At 42.4% G+C, this 22,537-nt stretch overlaps 2 protein-coding genes across 5 annotated transcripts; both read right to left on the bottom strand.

Moving 5' to 3' along the window:
* Nucleotides 1-476: 476 nt before the first annotated feature.
* LOC103180994 (protein FAM166B) lies at nt 477-9,586 on the bottom strand. 2 transcript variants are annotated; one of them, XM_007897166.2, is made up of 6 exons: nt 9,299-9,586; nt 7,677-7,906; nt 6,942-7,117; nt 6,116-6,254; nt 2,252-2,472; nt 477-778 (listed from the first exon to the last, which is right to left on the bottom strand). In XM_007897166.2, the coding sequence occupies exons 1-6, from the start codon at nt 9,364-9,366 to the stop codon at nt 725-727; spliced, it is 888 nt and encodes a 295-aa protein (XP_007895357.1). In that variant the 5' UTR covers nt 9,367-9,586; the 3' UTR covers nt 477-724. The 2 variants fall into 2 exon arrangements, with proteins under 2 accessions (XP_007895357.1, XP_007895358.1); XM_007897167.2 differs by lacking the exon at nt 2,252-2,472.
* A 2,443-nt stretch (nt 9,587-12,029) lies between these two features.
* Nucleotides 12,030-21,061, bottom strand: LOC103180992 (protein FAM221B). Of its 3 annotated transcripts, none has more exons than XM_007897164.1 (6): nt 20,638-21,061; nt 19,624-19,767; nt 18,155-18,265; nt 14,475-14,612; nt 13,588-13,707; nt 12,030-12,255 (listed from the first exon to the last, which is right to left on the bottom strand). In XM_007897164.1, the coding sequence occupies exons 1-6, from the start codon at nt 20,837-20,839 to the stop codon at nt 12,056-12,058; spliced, it is 915 nt and encodes a 304-aa protein (XP_007895355.1). In that variant the 5' UTR covers nt 20,840-21,061; the 3' UTR covers nt 12,030-12,055. The 3 variants fall into 3 exon arrangements, with proteins under 3 accessions (XP_007895355.1, XP_007895354.1, XP_007895356.1); XM_007897163.1 differs by having other exon boundaries at nt 14,475-14,678; XM_007897165.1 differs by lacking the exon at nt 13,588-13,707 and having other exon boundaries at nt 14,475-14,678.
* Nucleotides 21,062-22,537: the final 1,476 nt, after the last annotated feature.

Consider the following 22,537-nt stretch of genomic DNA (forward strand, 5'->3'; position numbering starts at 1 on the left):
TGAAGTCCTATATTTGAGCTCTTTAAAATAAATGTGATGCGTACCCTGAGGGTGCCAGGTTCCATTGCCCTGCCTTTTCAGTTAGCTCACCTCACCATGACAGAAATAAGTAGTGCAATTATTCAAAGTGGCGTGTTGGATGTAGAGAATATCTAACTTGGATCAATTGCATCTCTGTGATTGAACAGCTGGCAACTTGACAGAGATTCTTCGAGGTTTGTTAGTACTTGTGGGAACCATTCCCCAACATGAGTCTTCTACTCTCAGGAGAGAGAGGAAACCCTCCAACATTTGCCAGCCCTTTCATTACTTATGTAGGTATTTGATTTAATAATATTAATAATTTAATAATAATAATCCTTGCATGTTATGTAACTCCTTTCGCATAGGATCACTGTAAAGTGTAATGAATGTGTATTTCTAGGCAAATGTGGCAGCCTGTCTGTATTGCTTGTAGGTCAGTCACCTTGTGCGATTTAAATTCCAGTTAGTTTATTTTTCTGTCAGCCTATTTAAATCACATTTACAACAAACATTACCTTCACATTCCTTGTTTGTGCATTTTCTTTACACATAAAACGCCTGCAAAATCATAAAGCAGTCTAATTAATTGTGAATTGTAAAAATACTGAATCTTCATAAGCTCCTAGTGCTTGATAGCTGAGTGAGAAGTGATCAAGTGATCAAGAAGTGATCAAGCGGTTTGTCTCGTTGGTACTTGTGGTCAGTGTGTTGCGCTTATGGTCTTTCTAGCTGTGCCCAAATTGAAACTTGGTTTCTGTAAATAAAAGAACATTAACAGAATGTTGTTAACTTCATTACATGTTTTTTTTATATTCTGTAGTCTAGTATTGCAATACTGCATAAAATAATGCTTGGCAAGGTTCTTAAGGCTTGCTGGTATCTGTGGAACCATTTCACCACTTTGAGTGAGGGAGGAAACCCTCTCACATTCGCCAATCCTTCTCCAATAGCTTTTAGTCAAGTCAGTGGCTATAGTGGGTTGTCAAATAGATTCAGAAGGTTCAGTTCCCTATAATAATAATATAATAATAATAATCCTTGCATTTGATATAGCACTTTTCACATCTTCTAGACATCTCAAAGCGCTTCACAGAATAGACTGTAAAGTGAATTGACTATATTTGTGGGCAAAACGCGGCAGCCAATTGCACACAGCAGTGTCCCACAAACAGTCTAATCTCTATTGAGTTACAATGATCTTAATGTGCATACACGAAGAGTGGGGAATAGGAGGGAAGGGAGCTTTTGTGACTTATAAACATTAGTACAAAGTCATTGGGCTGTAAGATCTGTTTGTGTGATGTATCATTCTATATAACTGGGACAGCAGTTAAGGTCCTGCAATTGATCTCAGTACCCTTTGGCTACAGATCAGAAAATCAGCCAGCGTTTTCTGCCACTTACTGATCACCACTTAGTGGAAAATGCCTGGGTGTGGATGCTGTGTATAAGCTTGCCTCAATTGCCACTGTCTGTCTATAGACCTAACTATGAAGAATGACCATTTGGAGTTGGGGGGGGATATAATATGTGGAATTGTATCCCAGTCATTTCCCTCAGGAGAGGAAGAGGGAAATAAGTGAACAAATGTTAACTCAAACCAATATCAAGGTGCAATACTGTTTTACTGCTTCCACTACGATTGATGATCTCCCTGTTTTGGGCAGTTTCTTGCAGAGAACAGGGTTCAGGTATTGATTGCATTGTGTCAGCACTAGAAGTTTAGTCTTGTTTTGAATTCATTTCAGACAAGACAAGCCTCAGCCCATCTGACAGAGCACAAATGTCTGTTGACCTCATCTCTCTCAATGTGCATCTTGTGAGTTGATGAATTATCTTCAGTGGAGCAGTGATACCTATCATGGTGGATGTTGGCATGTAATCCATTTTATAACAACAATTTGCATTTATATAGAGCCCTTCATGCAGGTTAACGTCTCGGAGTGCTTAAAATACAAATTAAAATTTACATTAATGTAGCGTTTTTCATGTCAAGATATCCAAAGGCACTCTTAATTTATTAGTATCCTATTCTGTACTACTAATGTAAATGTACAAGTGTTTAATGGGACTCCTAAACTCTGTGTGTGGGAAGAGGGTGAGGGTAGGGTTGGGAAAGAGGCCAATTATACAAAATAAAACAGCTGCTGATGTGGAAGACCCATATTACTGAAACATCCATGTATCATGTATCTTTATAACACAAAACAACTCAGGAACATCTTACCTGGTGCATAGACTGAATAGTGGGGCAGCACATCCCAGTCAGGGGACAGGCAGACTTGATCCTCGGTAGGCCTTCACCTTCTTTCAAAGAGTTTCCAACAGGAACTGGTGAAGTCTTTGATCTATTAAGCACCCGACTGAACTCGATCAGAGCTTTGTTGGTGATAATGGGGTAGCCAGCGCCAAACAGAAACTGTGCACGTGGAACAAACCCTCTGTATCCTGTGAGAAACAGTGGACTTAGTTTCTTGGCGCTTGTGAAACAACTGCACAGGCCATGTAAATACTCAACATATGATTTGCTTATTACAAAAAATCCCAATTTGTTTGTATAAAGACCCCGTAACAACAAACAAATATATTTGTAATAGCACCTTTCATGTTGGGAGGCATCCCAAGTTGCTGGACAGTCAAGAATTTGGACTCGAGCTGGGGATTGTGGTCAGGAGGGGTGGAGGGCAGGAGGCTGACCAAAGGCACGGTCAAAGAGGAGGCACTGAAGGAGGGAACAGAGGGGGCGAGGTGAATGGACTGTGGGATTGAGTTCCAAAGGATGAAAGGCTGAAGACCCGACCGCTGATGGTGTGGCGCGCGGGGGGGGACACGCAGGGGGTCAGAGTCCTCTGAATATCACTCCACTGACATTTTGGTAATCAAACTTTTGAGGGTGTGTGATAAGGTAAATAATAATAGTAAATAATAAATGAGGAGAAACTATTTCCAGTCACCAGCGAATTAGTGAGCAGTTGATATACATGTAAAATCAGTAAAACAAAATTAAAAAATCACAAAACGATGAAGAAAGGCCCTTCACCATCTGATCCACCCACCCTACCGCCATCCCATCGCTGCATCAAGCTGCTTTTTAAATGAGTCCAGTGTCCTGTCCAGTTGTTAATTAAGCCCTGCTTAAAGAAAAGCTTCCTGGTATCTGGTTGATACCAGAATTTGATTTACACACGGCGTTGTTAGGACTCTCCATCAAAAACAGTGGATGAAGCAGAATCCATGATTGCATTTGATAAGAAATTAGACATATTTAATAATAATAATAATAATATTTACAGTGGAAGCCACTTAAGGTGGATACGTTGGAGCCGGCTGTTTTGTCCGGCTTAAGTGGCGTCCGGAGCAATCACAGTTCCCTTTCCGTCCAGCAAAGGAGCAGAGGAAGGCGCCTCCTCCCTCCCATTGCCGTTCCCATTGGATGGGAAAGGGACCATTTAGCGGTGGGCACTCCACCCATTCACCAGCGGCTCCAGCTGTCAATCAATCATAATTTGACTCCTCCCATTCCCTCCCTTGTTTCTTCCCTGTTCCTCCGATCTCTCATTGATTGACAGCCCAGAGCCGCTTATGAATGGTTGGAGTCCGGTGTCAGTCAATCGCAATTTGACTTCTTCCATCTCCATTCTGGAACTGCTTGAGACACAGAAGGCTGAGTGAGTTGATGTAGTGAGGACCAACGCAGCATTTTGTCCCGATCAACTGGAACTTTGTCCGAATTGACAGATATATTTAAAACACGTAAGAGTTCAAATGTATCGGGGCCGGGTATTTTGTCCAGTTTACCCAGCATCCAGCTGAAGAGTCCAGTTAAAGTGGCTTCCACTGTATTTGAAAAGGAAAAAATATAAAATGGGGAAAGGACAGAGGATTGGGAGTAAATGGATGCATTTTTCAGATAACCAACATAGAATTGATAGGCCAAAAGGAGAGGTAAATTTCTCTTATTCTATTGTTTCCAGCAACTTGGGACTTTCTTCCAACATGAAAAGCGCTATATAAGTGCAATTTGTCGTGGACAAATTATTTATTTTTGGAATACGTTTGAGTTCCACAAATATACAGTACCTGGTGACGGTATCACCAAGTAAATTATTTACGGTCCAGAGCGTCACTTCAATACAATGCTGGGAGTGTGCTGCATTGTAAAAGGTGTCCTTCAGATGAGACCCTAAAACTGAGGACCCATCTGCCTGTTCAGGTGGACGTTAAAGGTTTAATGTCACTACTGTTCTTGGAGAAATGAAAGGGTTTTCTCCGGTTTCCAGGTCAATAGTCCTCTAGATGAAATTGGTCATTCACTTCATGGCGGTTTCTGGGGTATTGCTGTGTGCACATTAGCTACAGTGTTTGCCTACAAATACATAGTCAATAAAATCCTGTGAACCTCTTTGAGATGTTTCAATGTTATGATAAGACATTATATCAAATGCAAAGATTATTATTATATTATTATTGCTTGCTTTGTGCCTTTCTCTACTCTTTCCTTCATTCGTTGAAGCAGAAGATTTTACACCACAAATTATGTAGGCTTGGAAAAAAGCCCTTCAGACATTCTAGATTACTCAGTGCAGCCTTGTTGAACGTAGTCAGAAATGGTGAGAAACAAATTCATTTCGTGAGTTAGCACAGAGTATAGTTTCCAAGGCTCATTTTCTAAATGCATGTCAGCAAACAATCAGGCATTCAGGTACTTGGTGTAAATTATTCATCGTGGAAAGGATAGCTTTGAAGTGAAAAGGTAACATGGGTTCAGGAAATCAAAACAAAATAGGGGGCGGAACCAAATACTCAAACTATTCAAAAAGAGAAGGCAGTTTCTACTGGTGTCCTGACCAACAATCGCTAGATAAAAAATATTCATCCATGGTTGTTTGGGGAACATTACTGTGTGCAAAACTGACTGCCACATTTGCCAACAAGTAGCCACTCACTACAACAACAACAACTTGGATTTATGTAGCGCCCTCCATGCCAGACAACGTCTCAGATCGCTTCACAGTAATGGATCCCGGGGCACTACTCTCTACAGTGAACCTGTGAAGTGTTTTGAGTCATCCTTCCTACATGAAAGGCACCATATAAAATCCAAGTATTATTATAATACCTATTTAAGTGATGGAAGGGCTGGCAAATGTTTAATTAGTCAAATTGATTTTCCATGCAAACATAAAGCTACAGCTCTGTGAGGTGAGAGCAGGGATGTATTTTATTGCCGATACTGACATCCTTGCTGGAAGCGGGAAGATATACTATCAAGTCTCTGATAGGCAGGTGTTGGAGAATTTCTGACATGAGGGTTAGAAAATACCTTTAAAAGGAGCCAGAGAAGGTGCTCCTAAGGTATGTGCCTGAGTTTAACAGGACAAATCAAAGCGTGGGCTTAGCTTAGTGCTTCCTATGGTGACACATCTTCACAATTTGTGACGACACAAACCTACATGTCTATCCAGTGGAGTCCTGTAGCTCAGCAGTTAGAGCACTCGCTTTGCAAACGAGACACCTGGGTTCAATTCCAGGCAGGGCGAAACCTTGGGCAAGTTTCCTTACTCCACACGCCTAATAATAATCCCTCCAAAATAAAACAATAATAAATTGGTCATTTTCAATCCACGACTGTTTGTGGACACTGCTGTGTGCAATTGGCTGCCGCGTTTCGCCCACAAATATACAGTCAATTCACTTTACAGTATTCTGTGAAGCGCTTTGAGACGTCTCGAAGACATGATAAGGCGCTATATCAAATGAAGGATTATTATTAGAATCCTTGAATTTGATCATGTCATTGAGACGGCTCAAAGCGCTTCACAGGATATCCCGTAAAGTGGATTGACTGCGTACTTTGTGGGTAAAGCGTGGCAGCCAGTTGCGTAGAGCAGTGTCCTGCAAACAGCCATGGAATGAGTGACCGATTTTATTTGAGAGACCAATAACTCAACAAATATATAATGCTGCCTTACATAGAGTGATACTACATGGAAACAGGCCATTCGATCCAATTAGAGCTCAAACAAAGATAGACCAACAATAGTAGTAAGCTATATTATATTCAAAATTAACCTTGATCTCTCAGTCTCACCTGAGATAAAGTGTTTGTGGGGGTTTTCATTTGCCATTAGGTACGGAGAGCCCAGAGCTTTGTAGGAATAAGGTGAGTTGTAAGGAGGAATGCTTGTTCCCGTGGGTCTGAGAGGCATGCTGCACCTGACTGTTAGAAGCTGAAAGGAAAGAGGGAAATATTTAATACAGATTAAAAACTAGTATAAGAGTACTGGACTGAGGAGAGCCCAACCCTCATAAATTACAGTCAAAAACTACAACCACAGGTGCTGTGCAAATGTGTTTGTACTCCTGTACCAATCACAATGCATTTCAATCATTCCTTTACACCTGAGAATGACACAATTTAATCATATCAATAATAATCATAATAATCCCTGCAATTGGCATAGCGCCTTATTACGTCGAAAGCACGTCTCAAAGCGTTTCACAGGATTGACTGTGAAATGAAGTGGCCGTGTATTTGTTAAGAACATGGGAACAGGGATAGGCTATTTGATCCATTAATCCCACTACGTCATTTTATTAGTTTGTGGCAGCTCTTTATTTTTCCAAATTCTATTTTTCTGCCTTTTCTCCACAGCACAAGTACTTTTCGAGCATCTACAGTGCAGCCATATTGACTTCTGGGTCATCAGGTCACCTTCTATGTCACTTCCCATACAATGTGCACAGAAAGTGACATTGGCAGCAAACTGACAACTTGTAAATAAGTCATTTGTAGCCAAGAGCCAAGAGGCAAATGAAGGTGAACCAGCCAGATCTGCAGCTCGTAGGACCAAACATATTACTATTAGCTTATTATAAACATATTCTGGACAAAAAAGTAGCACAGATACAGTTACTTTTTTTTCTTGCTCTGTTCTTGCTTTGCGGTTCCCAGACTGCAGTGAGGTGATGAGTTCCAGCTCCCGTTTCTTGGTAGCAATCTTGAGTTGTTCTCTCTCAAACTGCCTGATTGCATCTTTGCAGGTTTTCGTGTAGGTTTTCGAAAAATAGTGTTCCATGTTGGGAATGAATCCTGCACAGAGGAAACGGTCTTACCTTTGCAACATTATAGGTGTGTGATAGCAAACGCACTTTGTCAACTTAGCTCAGTGGTTAACGCTCACCTCTGGATTGGAAAGGTGTGGGTCAAGCTCTGATGTCAGGACTTAAGTACGTACCGGGAGAAGAGAGAATGCATTGGCTAATTGCAACCAATCTCGAAGAAAGAGGGATCTACTCCAATCAACATGGATCGATGCACATTAACAAACCGATTCCTCCATCAAAGCCATTGTATTGATACGATTAACCCATTGCGGTGAACTTTAATAACCTGTCATAAGCATTAATTTGATTTGATGAAATGTATAACTTTGATATGCATTTATTTGCTTGTCTTGTATTAAATTTTACTATTTAAGAGGAAATTTGTGTCAGTTGATACTTCACCACAGGGTCACAAATTTAATTAACCCTTTGCAGTACCAGAGGAGCAGTGCCATGAAAAGTGCCATCCTCTGGTTGAAATGTTAAACCAATGTGTCAACATTTCCCCTTTTTCCCCCTTCCAAAGTTGGAATCAATAAACCAACCTGTGTATCCGGGGATCATTACGTCATTCAGTTTCTGGTCTGCCCAGCTGACTTTACAACTCCGGAGCTGATGGTTCGTTCCCTCATCAATGCTGGGAGCTGGTAAGTGGGTTGGCTGAAGAATTAATCGGCCAGAACGTGCTATCCCAGGATCTGTCAGCAGCTTAGAGGTCAACTTGCCATAGGATTGCCCCACACTGTACTTATACTGAGGACAATAGCCTCCGTACCTAAAGAGATGTCCCAGGAACAGGGCAGCCATTATTCTTCATAAAAGTAACTTGAATATTTAGTTGAAGATCATGGAATCCAATACAACTTTAGCTAACTGGACTGAAGAAGAGTTACCTTCAATAATATAGATATAACATTCACCAACGAGGGAGCAGAGAGGAACAGCACAAAACAGTTGTTTGGTCACTCAATCCACAACTGTTTGTGGGACACTGCTGTGTGCAATTGGCTGATGCGTTTCATCCACAAAATATACTGTCAATTCATTATACCGTATATTCTGTGAAGGTCTTTGAGACGACTCAATATTGAGAAAAGGCACTATATCAAATGTTAGGATTATGATTATTTATTATTGTCCCAGAAAGCATCAGTCAATCCCCATCTTAACTACTGGGTCTTGTCACTTAATCGTAAGGAAATATATTATTGCACTCGAGAAATAGAGGTGATTAGCTATTTGTTATTTAAGCTCTAAGGAAAATTAAGGAAGTTAGATAGGTGTAATGTGATTTCACCCCCGCTTATAAAATAGCCTATCAGCATTGACTGCCGAGACTCACATCTGAGGTAAATGAAATGTTTTTTTTGAGAGAAGCAAATTTCCGTGATAAAGCTTAGAGGACTAAAGGTAAATTCCAGAACTTTTTAAGTGAGAAAGTTCCAGAGTGATGATATGCCCTGTTTGATCCTTTTGTTTACAACACTTGTTGGATCCTTTTTAAGTTTTTTTTGAAGTCAGTCCACTTTACAATACATTTATTTAAATATATATTTTAATTTTAAAAAAATATATTGTGAATTAATATATTTAATTAATACATTTACACCATTAATATAGTTAATTAATATATTTACACCACTAATATATTTAATTCATATATTTACACCCCTAATATACTTACAATGTTTTTAAACAGATTTTTTAAAGTCAATCTACTTTACAGTGTATCCTGTGAAGCACTTGAGACATGAATAAGGCGCTATGTCAAATGCAAGGATTATTATTATTGATAATATTATTTTTAACAATGAACCAAGTAACGAACACACATTCTCCCTCTCCCTCTCTCTCTGCAGTCTTTCAAAGTGTCAGGAGTTGTTGCCATGGGAAAGCCAAACACAGCGTTGTATCTGAGTAGACTGAGCAGAATCGTTTTAACCTTTAAATGTTGGAATAAGAAAAGACACATTTCTTTTTTTTATATACAAAATGGGAAATGGAAGGTGTTTGCTGTGTGCCGGAGCGTACAGATTGCACTCAATACATTGCACAAGGCAGTAAATATACAGAGATATATATTATATGTATTTTTTATATATATATACATATATATAAACGTATTCGAAACGTGGCTCTCTAGCTAGACTGGGACGATCTCGCTTACCCGGGGATGTAGTGAGGATCCGGAGTCATTAGTATTGAGCTGATCTTCGGTGGGAATTGCTTTGCCATCTCCAGCAACGCACTGAGCCAGACAAACGGCCCCCAGCAATCGGCGACTGACACAGAGAGACTTTCCTACATGCGCTCTATCCAGCACGTCCCCAGCAGGTAAACACTGACACTGTCCACTCACAGGGAGCTCTCACAGGGCACACCAGCAAGTGGTTCCACAGAGATACAAACAATCAACAGGCCCTGTGATCAGGTGGAGGTCGGAGCCAGGTAGATCAGCCTGGATGTAACTTAACAAAAGATTTTTGTTTCTCCCGCGAATATTTACAATATTTTTTTAAAAAAATATATAATAATAATAATAAAAATATATCTTTTAAAGTCAATTCACTTTACAATATATTCTGTGAAGCGCTTTGAGATGTCCCAATGACGTGATAAGGTATTATATCAAATATTATTAATATTATTTTTAACCAGGAAACAAGTAACCAACACACACTCTCCCTCTATCTCTCTCTCCAGCCTTTCAAAGTGTCAGGAGTTGTTGCCATAGGAATGCCAAACACAGGGTTGTATCTCCTGTACAGAATCGTTTCAATTTAAATGTTTAATAAGATCTATATTTTATATAAGAAATGGGAAACAGAAAGTGTTTGTTCTGTGCTAATGCATTTAGATTGCACCCAATGGAGAAATATATATTATATTTTTATACATATATAAAAACTTATTCAAAACGTGGCTGTCTATGTAGACTGGGATGATCTCCCTTTACAGTATATTCTGTGAAGTGCTTTAAGACGACTCAACGACATAAGGTGCTATATTATAATAATCCTTGCATTTGATATTGCGCCTATTCACGTCGTTGAGACGTCTCAAACCGCTTCACAGAATATATTGTAAAGTGTGCACAACAGTATTCCACAAACCATGGTGGATTGAGTGACCAAATTATTATTTTTTAAAAGGGATTATTACTCCCGGAAAGCGATCAGCCAATCGACTAACAACCAAGTTCTTACTTACTGCTGGGTAAACAGAGACGTGTGGAGTAAGGAAACTTGCCTAAGGTTTCGCTCTTTCGCTCTTGCTATATCAAATGCAAGGATTATTATATGATGTTCACCTACAAAATACAGTCACTCCACTTCACAGCACATTCTGTGAAGCTCTTTTATACGTCCTCCTGCCAGACGTGAAAGGTACTATTCCAAATGCAAGGATTATTATTATTAATAATAATGATCTTGGAACTTCATCCTGGAGTCCCTGACCCTCAGCCCTCCCCATCCCACTTGTAGAGTCCTGTAGCTCAGTGGTTAGAGCACTCGCTTTGCAAGTGAGACACCTGGGTTCAATCCCCGGCAGGTCAGGGCGAAACCTTGGGCAAGTTTCCTTACTCCACACGCCTAATAATAATCCCTCCAAAACAAAAAACAATAATAAATTGGTCATTTTCAATCTACGACTGTTTGTGGGACATTGCTGTGCGCAATTGGCTGCTGCGTTCGCCCACAAATATACAGTCAATTCACTTTACAGTGTGTTCTGTGAAGCGCTTTGGGACGTCCTCCCGACGTGAAAAGCGCTATATCAAATGCAAGGATTATTATTATTATTAAAACCCACCTTAAGACCTTTCCATTCAACTGGGCTTTTGGTCACCCCCCCAAAGGATTCTTCCACCCCCACGTCTGGCTCCCAATCAGCTCTGTTAAGCGAATGGAGACATCCTCTGAATGTGAAAGGTGTTTATATATAAATGTAAAATTGTTGTTGTTGTATCGTATGACACTGTTCAAAAGGACAAAGTGGTTTGTCCCCCGTGTCTTGTCCAGCAATCCTCCAGATTAGTTTATCGTTCACCTTCATAGTTGTTTGTGGGACTTTGCTATACAGTAAAACTGACTGTAAAGGGTCCTTTGATATGATAGCGGCCTCTGAAAATATAATTCTTTATCACTTCCCAGTATGCATATGGTACATGGCTGTTTGTGATGCCTCACTAAGGCAAATGGTTTTTAATGTCTTCCAGCTTGTTTTTAAATGAATCCAGTTGCCTCGTCTTTTCCATCCTTTCTGGTAACCCTTTCAGTGGTTAATTGCCCACTGTGTAAGGAATGTCTTGCTGGTATCTGTCCTGAAATTGCCCGCCAGTATATAAAAATTCCTGATGTATCCAAGGGATTTCCCAGTTACTTTGGGGGCTCAATATGCAGCAATTAGTTCAGATGCTGAAGCAACTGTGTATGTTCAAGTACCCCTCTCAAAAAAAAGTATTTTTCCCTCATAAAGTCCAATAATATAAAGTGTGTGATGTTACTGTGACAATAATGCTGCAATACTCTTGTATTCCATTCCCAAATTACAGCAATAACTTGCATTTATATAACGCCCTTCATGCGGACAGTGTCTTGGAGCACGATGCCGAGCCGGGAGGAGGGGGAAGGGGGGTAATAACCATTAGCATGGTCAAAGAAGAAGGTCTTCGATTGGGATCTAAAAGAGGGGAAGGAGGGAACAAGACAGAGGGATTGAGGGAGAGAGTTCCAAAGCTTTGGGGCGTAGTGGCTGAAAGCCAGGCCACCTGAGCAGGAACAAGGAAAGATTTTCCAAATCCTCTCACAAAGACAACACCCTTTAAACACCTGCCATGAATTGTGGCCTCCAATGAAATGGACCAAATAATGAAAAATAAACTAGTTTCTAGCAAGTTTAATTCAGACTCTCTAAGTGTTAATTACTGACGTTTCAAAGTCCCCATGGGGTTTGCGACTACAGCTGAAGAAGAGGTATCTGTATTGGACGATGGAAAAATCCTTTGAACAAAAGCTCCAGGTCCTTCTGTGATGTTTATGAACTCTGATTCATCTTCTTCATTACCTGTCAGCACTGCATTCCGTAAATTGGTCATCTCTGCAAAGGGCAAGTAGGCCTCACCTAAAACCATATGATTTGTACATTTCAATAACAGGAGAAATCATTCCAACAACAATAACAACTACAAACAACAAATTGCATTTATATAGCGTCTTTCAAGTTGGGAGGACATCCCGAGGTACTGGGTAATAAGGGGTTTGCACCCAAGCTGCGCGTTGGGTTGATGATGATAATAATAATTATAATAATAATCCTTGCATTTGATATAGCACCGTATCACATCGTTGAGATGTCTCAAAGCAGTATATATTTTAAAGTAGATTGACCATGTATTTTGTGGGCGAAACATGGTAGCCAATTGCGCACAGCTGTGGGATCAGAGATTCCAGTAGGGAACAGATGATCAGAAGCAAATAGTATACAAATATGAATACTGGATTGAAATTTCACCCGGATCTAGATTTTTTTTATTGTTTCAATGTATCCAGAATTTGAGTTCAGCCTTATCTTTGAAGATGTTTTTAATAATCTTAGCGTTTGATGTAGCACCGATCATATCAGGAGGATGGCTTAAAGCGTTTCACAGGATTCACTGTGAAGTGCATTGACTGCGTATTTTGTAAGGGAATGCAACAGCCACTTTGCACACAGCGGTGGCATTCTGTAAAATCCATAAAGAAGTTACAGAAAATAAGCTTCAAAATTAAGTCTGCATTTAAGAATTCTGGACGTTCTGAAATGCCAAGAAGATAAGAGTTTGAAAATCAAGACCCAGGTGGAATTTCTACCCAAAGGTTCCCAGAGAAATATCATGGGAGTTGTAAGAGAATTAATGAAATATTACAATAATGTGTTTGTTGGCATTTTCTAAATATGCTTGATCACATTTTTCCCTGATAAATTAAATGGTAAATAACCACCCATCAAACTGAAAAGATCTTGTTTGGAAAGATGTTACTTGTAGCCAGCAAGTGGACTACAGTTTATTATTACAGCGCCTTGGGATGTCCTCCCGACGTGAAAGGCGCTATACAAATGTAATTTTGTTGTTGCCGTCCACTTACTGATTGCAAGTAACATCTTTCTCCTCTGTCACTGTTGAGTGCTCTGAAACACTACCCTGCACGAATGGCTCTATATAAAAGCAAGTTGTTGTTTTTGTTGTGATTTGACTACATCTTATCAGAACATCTGGTTTGAGCCTCAATTATCGTTCCTGGTTACCTGTTTCAATTGTTAATTATCCACTCAAAAAGAAATAATTCCTGATGTCCGTCCTGAAATTGGCCTTTGCAACTCTAGTTCAAGCTGAATTTATTCACCCAAAGTGCCACAATGTGGCCCCAGATAATGAGCACAATAAGAGTGGGCTTAGTATTGCTATTTCCTTACCATATGGGAGTCCATTTTGTTTTCTAGATTGCTCTGAATCAAAAAATGTTGCATGTTGTTCCCAGTGTTTATCACAAGCAGCACAAAGGAAGTTGGACTCAAACTGTGAGCAAGGACAACCTATTTAAAGACCATAACGATTTGAAATAATATTAGCATTGTTGAACTCAATACGCAAACTGCAAAGTCTTGCCTTATGCACCCACCTTATCCCCTCTGCTCAACCATTGGTGTTTGTGCTTTCAGCCACTACCCCCCAAACTTTGGAACTCTCTATCTCAATCCCTCCAACTTTCCCCCCTCAATACCTCAAGTATCCCAGCCCAGCCTCACCCATGCTACATTTCTAGTGCTGACAATGTGTCGTACTGTGTAACCTGTGACTCTCTTAAGTAAGATTGTCCCATTATTGCAGAGCCAAGAGCAGTTCCGCTCTGTGTAGTGGAGCACGTCTCCACAGTTACAAAAGTTGTGAGTCAGATAATAGATTTTTGTAAAAGGCAACGGGAATCCTTACGGGTAAATGAGCACTTGACCATTCGCTACAGGTTGCTGCGCCAGCACTCCCATCCGTAAGGTGGACTATTGTGTTTTACAGATACCAAATCCAAATATGGAAAGCATAATCACAAAACAGGGAGAAAAATGGCAGTCAGGCAAGCAAGAGGAAGGCAATAGCACTTACGTTAGTGGTCCTTGTGTATCTCAAGACCCTACTCTTCGACTCTATGGCTACCCTCCTACCCTTACTCTCCCTGCCCTGCAACCCTCCTGATGCCAACCCCCAGCTCAGGTCCAAATCCCTAATTGTCCAACACTTTGGAACATCCTCCCAACATGAAAGGCGCTATATAAATGTAATTTGTTGCTGCTGTCTGTTAACTTACCACTAATAGTGCAGTGATGGCTTCCAGAGGGATCATGCTCTTCGTGGGAATGTTTACAACGGCATTTTGCTCTCCAAGTCCTTGGATCAAAATTGGGTCTTTTTCTCAGCCAGAATTCTCCTACATCCTCAGGGCGGGCTGGGACGAATGCAAAAGCCTTGCATTGGCAGAAATTCACAGCACAAGGAACGCGAACACTTTGAGCTGATCAGAAGGAATAATATCAGATCATAGAAGACTTGTGTTACAATCTTAAAGGTAAAAAGGAAGAGTAATTTTATTTCACTCTGGCCTGCTCTACGTCCCCCGCTCTACCTGCCCCACCATCAGAAATCGGGCCTTCAGCCTTTCTGCCCCCACCCTTTGGAACTCCATCCCACAGTCCCTTCACCTCACTCCCTCTGCTGTCTCCTTCAAAGTCCATCTCAAGACCTTCCTCTTCAACCACACCTTCGGTCACCCTCCTACACCCACGCTCCCTGTGCTCTACCTCTCCTGATCTTAACCCCCAGCTCAGGTGCACATCCTTGAGTGTCCAGCACTTTAGGATGTCCTCCTGACATGAAAGATGTTATACAAATATAATTTATTGTTGTTGTTTACACAATTCAGATCAACAGACTGTGACTCTAATGAACTTGAACTGCCTCCTCTTTCCATGACCACGTTTCCTTGTAGTGAAGCGTTTATTAGGATCCAATGATTTACTCTCTTTGGGCAGGAGGGTCCCATTGGAGCTGAGCTGTCTCCAAGGTCACACACATGCCTGGCAACAGAATATCTCCATTGAGTCAACCCTCTGCGGCAATCTCAAGAGGCCCAGTACACAAGTTGGTCAGCAGTACTCCTGGATCATCCAACCTGTCTCATCGGCAAGACTTGGGAGAGTAGACTGGGATACCGGGAGAATGGGATTCTTCCTATTTGTCTCCTGTTAACCCTGCAAGCTAAAGTCTTCACAGGTGGACAATCCCCCAACTAAAATTTTTCAACTACTTCATGGCTTTATGTTTGACGTTGCTGTATGCTCAAATTGGGTGCAACTTTCGCGAAAAGTAAGTCACTAATCTTTGCAGTAAAATCCTGTGATGGGCTTTGAGATGTCTCAACAGGGCAATAAGCTGCTAAAAAGCTCTGAGGAGATGGAGATCGGTGAGGAGGATCTTACAGTCCATCAGTGTTCCATAGTGCAATTGTGGGGTCTATCCACAAGAAGGATGACCCTAGTGAGACCGATAACTACAGATAACTATGATTTCAGTGGCTCTTAAAGTGGTGCTTCGAGAAGTCACTGCACATGTATCACATGCACTGGAGGCTCATGGTTTGATCAGGAACGAGAAGGCTGGTTTCTGTTCTCGTGGCTTTGTATGAGATCGCAGAAAGTCGCAAGGCTTTCAACTTAGGCATCAGTTTCGATTCCCAGCTATCCTTTGTACCCCACATCCGGTCCTTGGCGAGGACCACTTTCCTCCACCTCCGCCACATTGCCTGCCTCTGTCCATACTTCACTCCAAAGGCTGCTGAAGCCCTTGTCCATGCTTTCGTCACCTCCTGCCTTGGCTATTCAAATGCTCTCATCACTGGTCTCTCCTGCTCCACTATTCACACAATTCAACTAATTCAAAACTCTGCCAACCGCATTCTCACCTGCACTAAACTCCGTACCTCCAATACCCAAGTCCTTGTCAAACTTCAATGGCTTTCTGTCACAGAGCAGATCGATTTCAAGATCCTCACTCTTGTATTTAAATCCCTTCATGACCTGGCAAACCCCTATCCCTCCAACCTGTTCCCTCCCTATGCTACTACACACTGCTTCCGCTCGAATGTCTCTGGCTTCCTCCTTGACCACTGGACCTCCACCTCACCATCAGGGCCATGCTTTCAGCCACTACACCCAGAAGCTGTGGAACTTTCTCCCTCAATCTCTTCACCTTACCTCCTCTCTCCCCATTTTCAGGTCGCACTTGAACACCTTTCTCTTCAAAGTCTGTTGGTTACTTTCCCCCTCCCCCGGCTTGGCATTGGGCTCCCCCACTGTTAAACACTCGGAGACTCCATCTGGTGTGAAGGGCACTATATAAATGCAAGTTGTTGTTGTAGTAGTGCCTCATGAGGCCCTCATGATGAAATTGGAAGCCATGGGAGTATATGACCAAATCTTGGATTTTATCCGGAATATGTATTCCAGCTTCAAGAACCATGCAAGGGTCAATAGTGGACTCACTGAGCACATCCTTCTGGAAAGAGTGGGGGAGGCGGGTGGGTAAGGCTGCCCATTGCACCCACCCTATTCGATGTGTTCATCAATGATGTATTGGATGGCATCGAAGGGGAAGGACTTGGTATATCTGTTCCAGGCTTTTCTGACAGGATTGCGGGGCTTCTGTTTGCGGGGCTTCTGTTTGATATATTTGATGATATTGTGCTAACGATGGACTCACCTGGGGAGCTTCTGCGCTGCACCCGCCATCTTAAACACCGGGCCAACCGGTGGGACATGGCGATAGGCGCCCCCAAGTGTGGAATCATGGTTCTGGATGGCCCAAGAGTACACATCGAGGGAAATGATTGGAAGATACAAGGGGCATCAGTCCCAATTGTTGACTCATATCGGTACGTCGGGGTCGTGGTGGACACCAACTTCAGCCTGGACACTGTCCTTAAGGACCGCACTGAGAAGAGGTGAAGGGCACTCTGCTCGTCCCTCTTCAAGGACAGCAGGATCTCAATGCAGGTCAATCTTGCAGCATATAAGATCTCTGTGCAAACAGTCCTCCTTTTGGATCCGAGCACCTGGGGATGCAGTAGAAAGGCTTCCTCTGACCCATTTGCAAAGTCCAGGATCAAGCAGTGAGGTGGATTGTGGTAAACACGGGAAGTGGCTGCAGGGAGGGAGGGCTCCGGCCTACACTGACCTGTCACTAAGCTCCCTGGAGGCGGAGTCTTGCAGGGAGTTCCTGGTACCTACCATCCACTTACTGAGGGCTCAAACCCACACTTGCTAGATGTCAAACACCGAACCACTGACTATTCCCTTTGAAGGAGAGGTAAGCGGGGTCTTCTTGGAGCTAAACTGGATTGAGGGTGACGTGTCTGGCAACAGAATCGAACTAGCTCTTCATGGTGGACTTGGTACTCCAGGCCACTGCTGATGGCAGCACAGCCAGCCTGGCTCATCAGCAGGACTTGGAGGAGCAGACCAGTCACTGGGGGCAGGGAATCATCCCATTCAGCTCCCGTTTACCCTGCAAGCCAAAGCCCTAAAGGATAGGGTGGTCCTAGCTGGACAAACAGCAGGAAAGATTGCCAAACTCTAATATCAATTGCAAGCTAATTAGACTCAACGCACCCTCTGCGGTGCCTTCGTCTTGACTCTTGCCAACCTGCGCCTAATACTTTCTGGAATTAGGTAGCAGAATGTTTCCCTCCAGGGAGAGATTGTGCATTCATTCCAACAATCTATCTCTAAAATTTGCATGCAAAGGAAATCTCTGCTTGGTTGGGTTACTCTTAAGCATGGTGATGGATTTTCGCATGTGTCAGACACCCAGCTGACCCAATTTAAAATAAAATGTACTATCCACTGAAACATTGAAGTACTTGTTTCGGAATACATTATCTCATTGTGCCTTTGTTTGCAGTTTTTGGCTCAGATACATAGCTTTACCCCTCACCTGAAAATCGCTCATGTTCGGCAAGCAGGTGGCCACAGAAACACTTGGACTTTATTCCAACCCGGATGCAATCCCATTTGTACTCCGGAGATCTCCATCCAATATAGATTCCTTTCATTGTAACACAAACACCAATACATTAGTTCACATGAAATAACGGTACCATCTAGCTCTTGCTTCCAATGCAGGGAGGTTCACATTAAACAGGAGCTTTCTTGTAAAAGGAAGAAGCTAAACTGGAAGTATAGTGTGCTGATCTCTCACACTGCTCCATGGAGTGTCAATTGTGAAGTCCTGTAGCTCACTGGTTAGAGCACTCGCCTCGCAAGCAAGAGACCTGGGTTCGATTCCCAGCAGGGCGAAACGTTGGGTAAGTTTCCTTACTCCACACACCACTGTTTACCTAGCAGTGAGTAGGAACCCAGTTGTTAGTCGATTGGCTTTTCCGGGGATAATAATTCCTTCAATAATAATAATAAATTGATCACTCAATCGATGACCATTGGTGGGACACACTGTGTGCAATTGGCCGCTGTGTTTCGCCCACAAGATATACAGTCAATTCACTTTACTGTATATTCTGTGAAGCGCTTTGAGACATCTCGAAGATGTGAAAATGCAAGGATTATTATTATTATTATTATTAACCTGCGGCTTATATAGCTCATATCTTATATAGAATTACATTGTCTCCACCATTCCTAATTCCCTCTCCTGTAGCTCTCTATTCCCCTCTCCATTATTTATCCATTGAGTTTCTCTTAAATAGATTGTTGCTTTCTGATTCAACCATAGCTTCAAGAAGCGAATTACACGTTATCACCACCCTCTGTGTAAAAAAGTTCCTCCTAACTTCCTTTTTAGATCTTGAGCTATGTCACCTTGATAAGGCAACGTGTGAAGCCAAGGCTGGCCTCACAAAGGAGTTTGCCTCAGTCTGTGCACATTTCTCCTTTGTCTAGTTTCAGAAGCTCCTGAGCAGGTCGTGCAGACAGTGAGTGCTGTGTGCAGGCCAAGACATGCAACCTCAGGATCTAAGTAATGTAGGATGTGTAGACACCAAGAAAGAAGAGGAAAATATATCTACAAATAGTAAGAAACAGGAGAGAAAAGCCATCTGTCTCAGGGAAATCATTATCCATCTTGCCTCTGAGTTAGCCTCGTGATACAATAAATCACCGTTCTACATTACATACAACTTCCCAATGGCCATCTCTCTGAGATGCTATCCTACATGAAGAGAATTGTATAAATACAAGATGTTGTTGTCTCTGCAGTGTAACAACCCCTCCCTTCAGTCTAACTACCTCTCTTTCTGACTAACCGCCCATCTCTTTGACTAAAATCCCTCTCTCTTACTATAAACACTGGCTGCATACTATGCACATTACAGGAGTCTGGGGCACACTATGGGAGCAGTAACTTCAGTCACCTAACCTGAACACTTACAGAAGTTGCAGCAAACTCACCTGACCTAATTGCATCCAGCGCTGCCTCTCTCTCCGGATCAAAAAGTTCTTTCACTCGAGCTCCGAATTGATCTTGGTGCATCGCCTTCGCAACAGAGATGAGCTCCGCTTTATCGGCTGGGATTATGGGTTTCACTGTGTAACCTGTGAAAGGCAATTTGACGTTAGACATAATTTTCTGGAGTCCTGCAACATAGTGGTTAGAGCATTCGCCTCGCAAGCGAGAGGACTCGGGCTCAGTTCCTTAGGCAAGTTCCTCACTACACACGCTTCTGTTTACCTAGTAGTAAGTAGGAACCCGGTTATTAGTTGATTGGCAGATCACTTTCTGAGGGCAATAATCGCTTATAAAAAATTAAAAATAAAAATTTGGTCACTCAATCCACGGCTGTTGATGGGACACTGCTGTGAGCAATTGGCTCCTGCGTTTCGTCCACAAAATACAGTCAATTCACTTTACAGTATATTCTGTGAAGAGCTTTGAGACGTCTCAATGACACGATAAGGCATTATATAAAATGCAAGGATTATTAAATTATTATTAATTTCCTATTTCCTGCCTGCTCTCACCTAGAAAGGATATGATATTGCACATCCGACAATGCAACACACCCCCAGGATTGCAGTGGAGTATCAACTTAGACTATGTGATTCCAAGTCCTGATGTGGGGCTTGAACCCACAACCTTCTGATTCAGAGACTGTGCCAGGCTCATGCAAATGTATCCATATAACAAAAAAACACACTACTGTACATATACAGTACTTATGTATTAATATTACTAGCAATGCTTTCATTACTTCCCGCTCACAAAATATAGAGTCAATCCAGTATACAGTATATCCTGTTAAGCGATCTGAGACGTCTCAATGATGCAATAAGGCATTATATCAAATGCAAGGATTATTATACTATAACAACTTGCATTCGCATAGCACATTATAATGTTAAATTCTAGCAATCTGTAACGATAGAGAACGTGAATCACAACCTTAAAAGTGTTTCTCACTGTACCTTTTGGGGCCAGCATTACTTTGCCTTTTGAAAATCCTGATGGGAATGGCACGAGAGCCTGGTTACTGGGCCCGGGCACATTGCTCGAGCCTCTTCCTGTCGATCCCTTGACGCTGATCTGATTCTGTTTCTGAGATGGATACCTGGAGACAGGAAACGGAGACTTCTCGGTGCGTTTTCCCCCGCCTCGACCGGCAGACATCGTGCATGTGGGTTGTCAGGCGTAGTCATCAAACTTCAGGCGGCCACTACAGCACCAACCCGTGAACTTGCCTTGCCATTTCGACAGGCGCACTCGCGCTCAGCCACATTCAGCAAACGCACAAACACCGTCTCGAGAGGGTTGCAAAAAAATAATATGAATAATAATGATAAAAGTCCTGCCAGCTTGTCAAGCTTTTTACCTCTCTGGAAGTGCCCTGCTCCTCACAAAGCATGTGAGGCAGTTGTTATGCAATGGGTGAGCGTCCACAGTATCTAGGAGACGGCAGGCAATGAGAGTGACAGAGCAGAGTGATTGCTGGTTGGTGCGGAAGTCTCTGCTGGGAAGCAGCAGTGCAGTTGGACAAGTTAATCTGTGGATCAGGTTCAGGCTGATGGACAAGAAATACATTAATGAGGTTTCAGGAATCTGATTACAGGTGGGCAATAACATCAAACAAGGAACGTGCAACGGGTTAAGTTTATTTTTGACACTGCGCCAGCTGGAGTTTTTTTAATTTAACTTAATCCTTGCATTTGATATAGCACTTTTCACGTCAGGAGGACGTCCCAAAGCACTTCACAGAACACACTGTAAAGTGAATTGACTGTATATTTGTGGGCGAACGCGGCAGCCAATTGTGCACAGCAATGTCCCACAAACAGTCGTAGATTGAAAATGACCAATTTATTATTGTTTTTTGTTTTGGAGGGATTATTATTAGGCGTGTGGAGTAAGGAAACTTGCCCAAGGTTTCACCCTGCCTGGAATTGAACTCAGGTCTCTTGCTTGCAAAGCGAGTGCTCTAACCACTGAGCTACAGGACTCCTGTGGGGCCAGGATGGAAAATATCTCCCCTCTTCCTCTCCGAAAAGAAATCACTTATGCTGGGGTAGAGTTCTGTGGATATCGGCTGCCCTCTGGTACCTGACTCAAGTGGGAATGTGGGTTTGAGCCCCACATCAGGACTTTGAACTCACATATTCTATCCAGGTTAACACTCCAAGGCAATGCTGGGGGGAGTTGCATTGCTCGAGGCAATGTCCTTCAGATGAAATGTTAACACGAGCTCCCATCTGCCTGTTCGGTTGGATGTTAAAGATCCAGCAACTCAAGAAGTGAAGGGACTTTCTCCTGGTGTCCTGACCAACAATCCCCCAGAGAAAACGAATCACTGACTGACAAATTAATGAATCATTGGCTGTTTATAGAACATTACTGTGCGCAAATTGGCTGCCGCGTTCGCCTACAAATTACATAGTGACTAGACTTTACCCATGTGTGCACTTTTCCAGAATGTGGGAAGGGGACACTTGATATGCAAGAGGGAGAACATTAGCAAGTTTTTTCCGCCTCCATGACCCATACATAGGATATAAAACCTAACACAGCGATTTAATCCATTCACTCAAAGACTATCATCCTTGGGAGGTGGAAGAGGTAAGCGGGGTCTCCTTGGTTCCAAGGTGATGTGTTTGGCTACAGAATGTCAGAATTAAGTCAACCCTCTGTGGGGGGGTTTGTAGAAGTCTGATTCATGATACAAGCGGGTTTGCAGTACTCCAGGGCACTGCTGATGACAGCACTGGTTCAGCAGGACTAGGAGGGGCAAAGCAGTCACTGGAAGCAGAGTCAAGTCTCAGGACATCCTTCTGACGTGAAAGCCGCTATACAAATGTAATTTGTTGTTGTCTTGAT

The sequence above is a fragment of the Callorhinchus milii genome, unplaced genomic scaffold, assembly GCF_018977255.1.
Source record: "Callorhinchus milii isolate IMCB2004 unplaced genomic scaffold, IMCB_Cmil_1.0 Scaffold1, whole genome shotgun sequence".
Classification (NCBI taxonomy): domain Eukaryota; kingdom Metazoa; phylum Chordata; class Chondrichthyes; order Chimaeriformes; family Callorhinchidae; genus Callorhinchus; species Callorhinchus milii.

Bases quoted from the DNA above. Each gene is read 5' to 3' on its own strand.
- LOC103180994 (XM_007897166.2), bottom strand. From the start codon at position 9,366: ATGGCAAAGCAATTCCCACCGAAGATCAGCTCAATACTAATGACTCCG. The intron at 6,255-6,941 runs GTAACTGTATCT...CTTTCCTTTCAG, and splicing joins GAACAGAGCAAGAAAAAAAA to CTTCTAACAGTCAGGTGCAG. The intron at 779-2,251 runs GTAAGATGTTCC...TTTTATTTACAG, and splicing joins CTATTCAGTCTATGCACCAG to AAACCAAGTTTCAATTTGGG.
- LOC103180992 (XM_007897163.1), bottom strand. From the start codon at position 20,839: ATGTCTGCCGGTCGAGGCGGGGGAAAACGCACCGAGAAGTCTCCGTTT. The intron at 19,768-20,637 runs GTACAGTGAGAA...TGCCTTTCACAG, and splicing joins AGTAATGCTGGCCCCAAAAG to GTTACACAGTGAAACCCATA. The intron at 12,256-13,587 runs GTAAGGAAATAG...ATATGGTTTTAG, and splicing joins ACAAAATGGACTCCCATATG to GTGAGGCCTACTTGCCCTTT.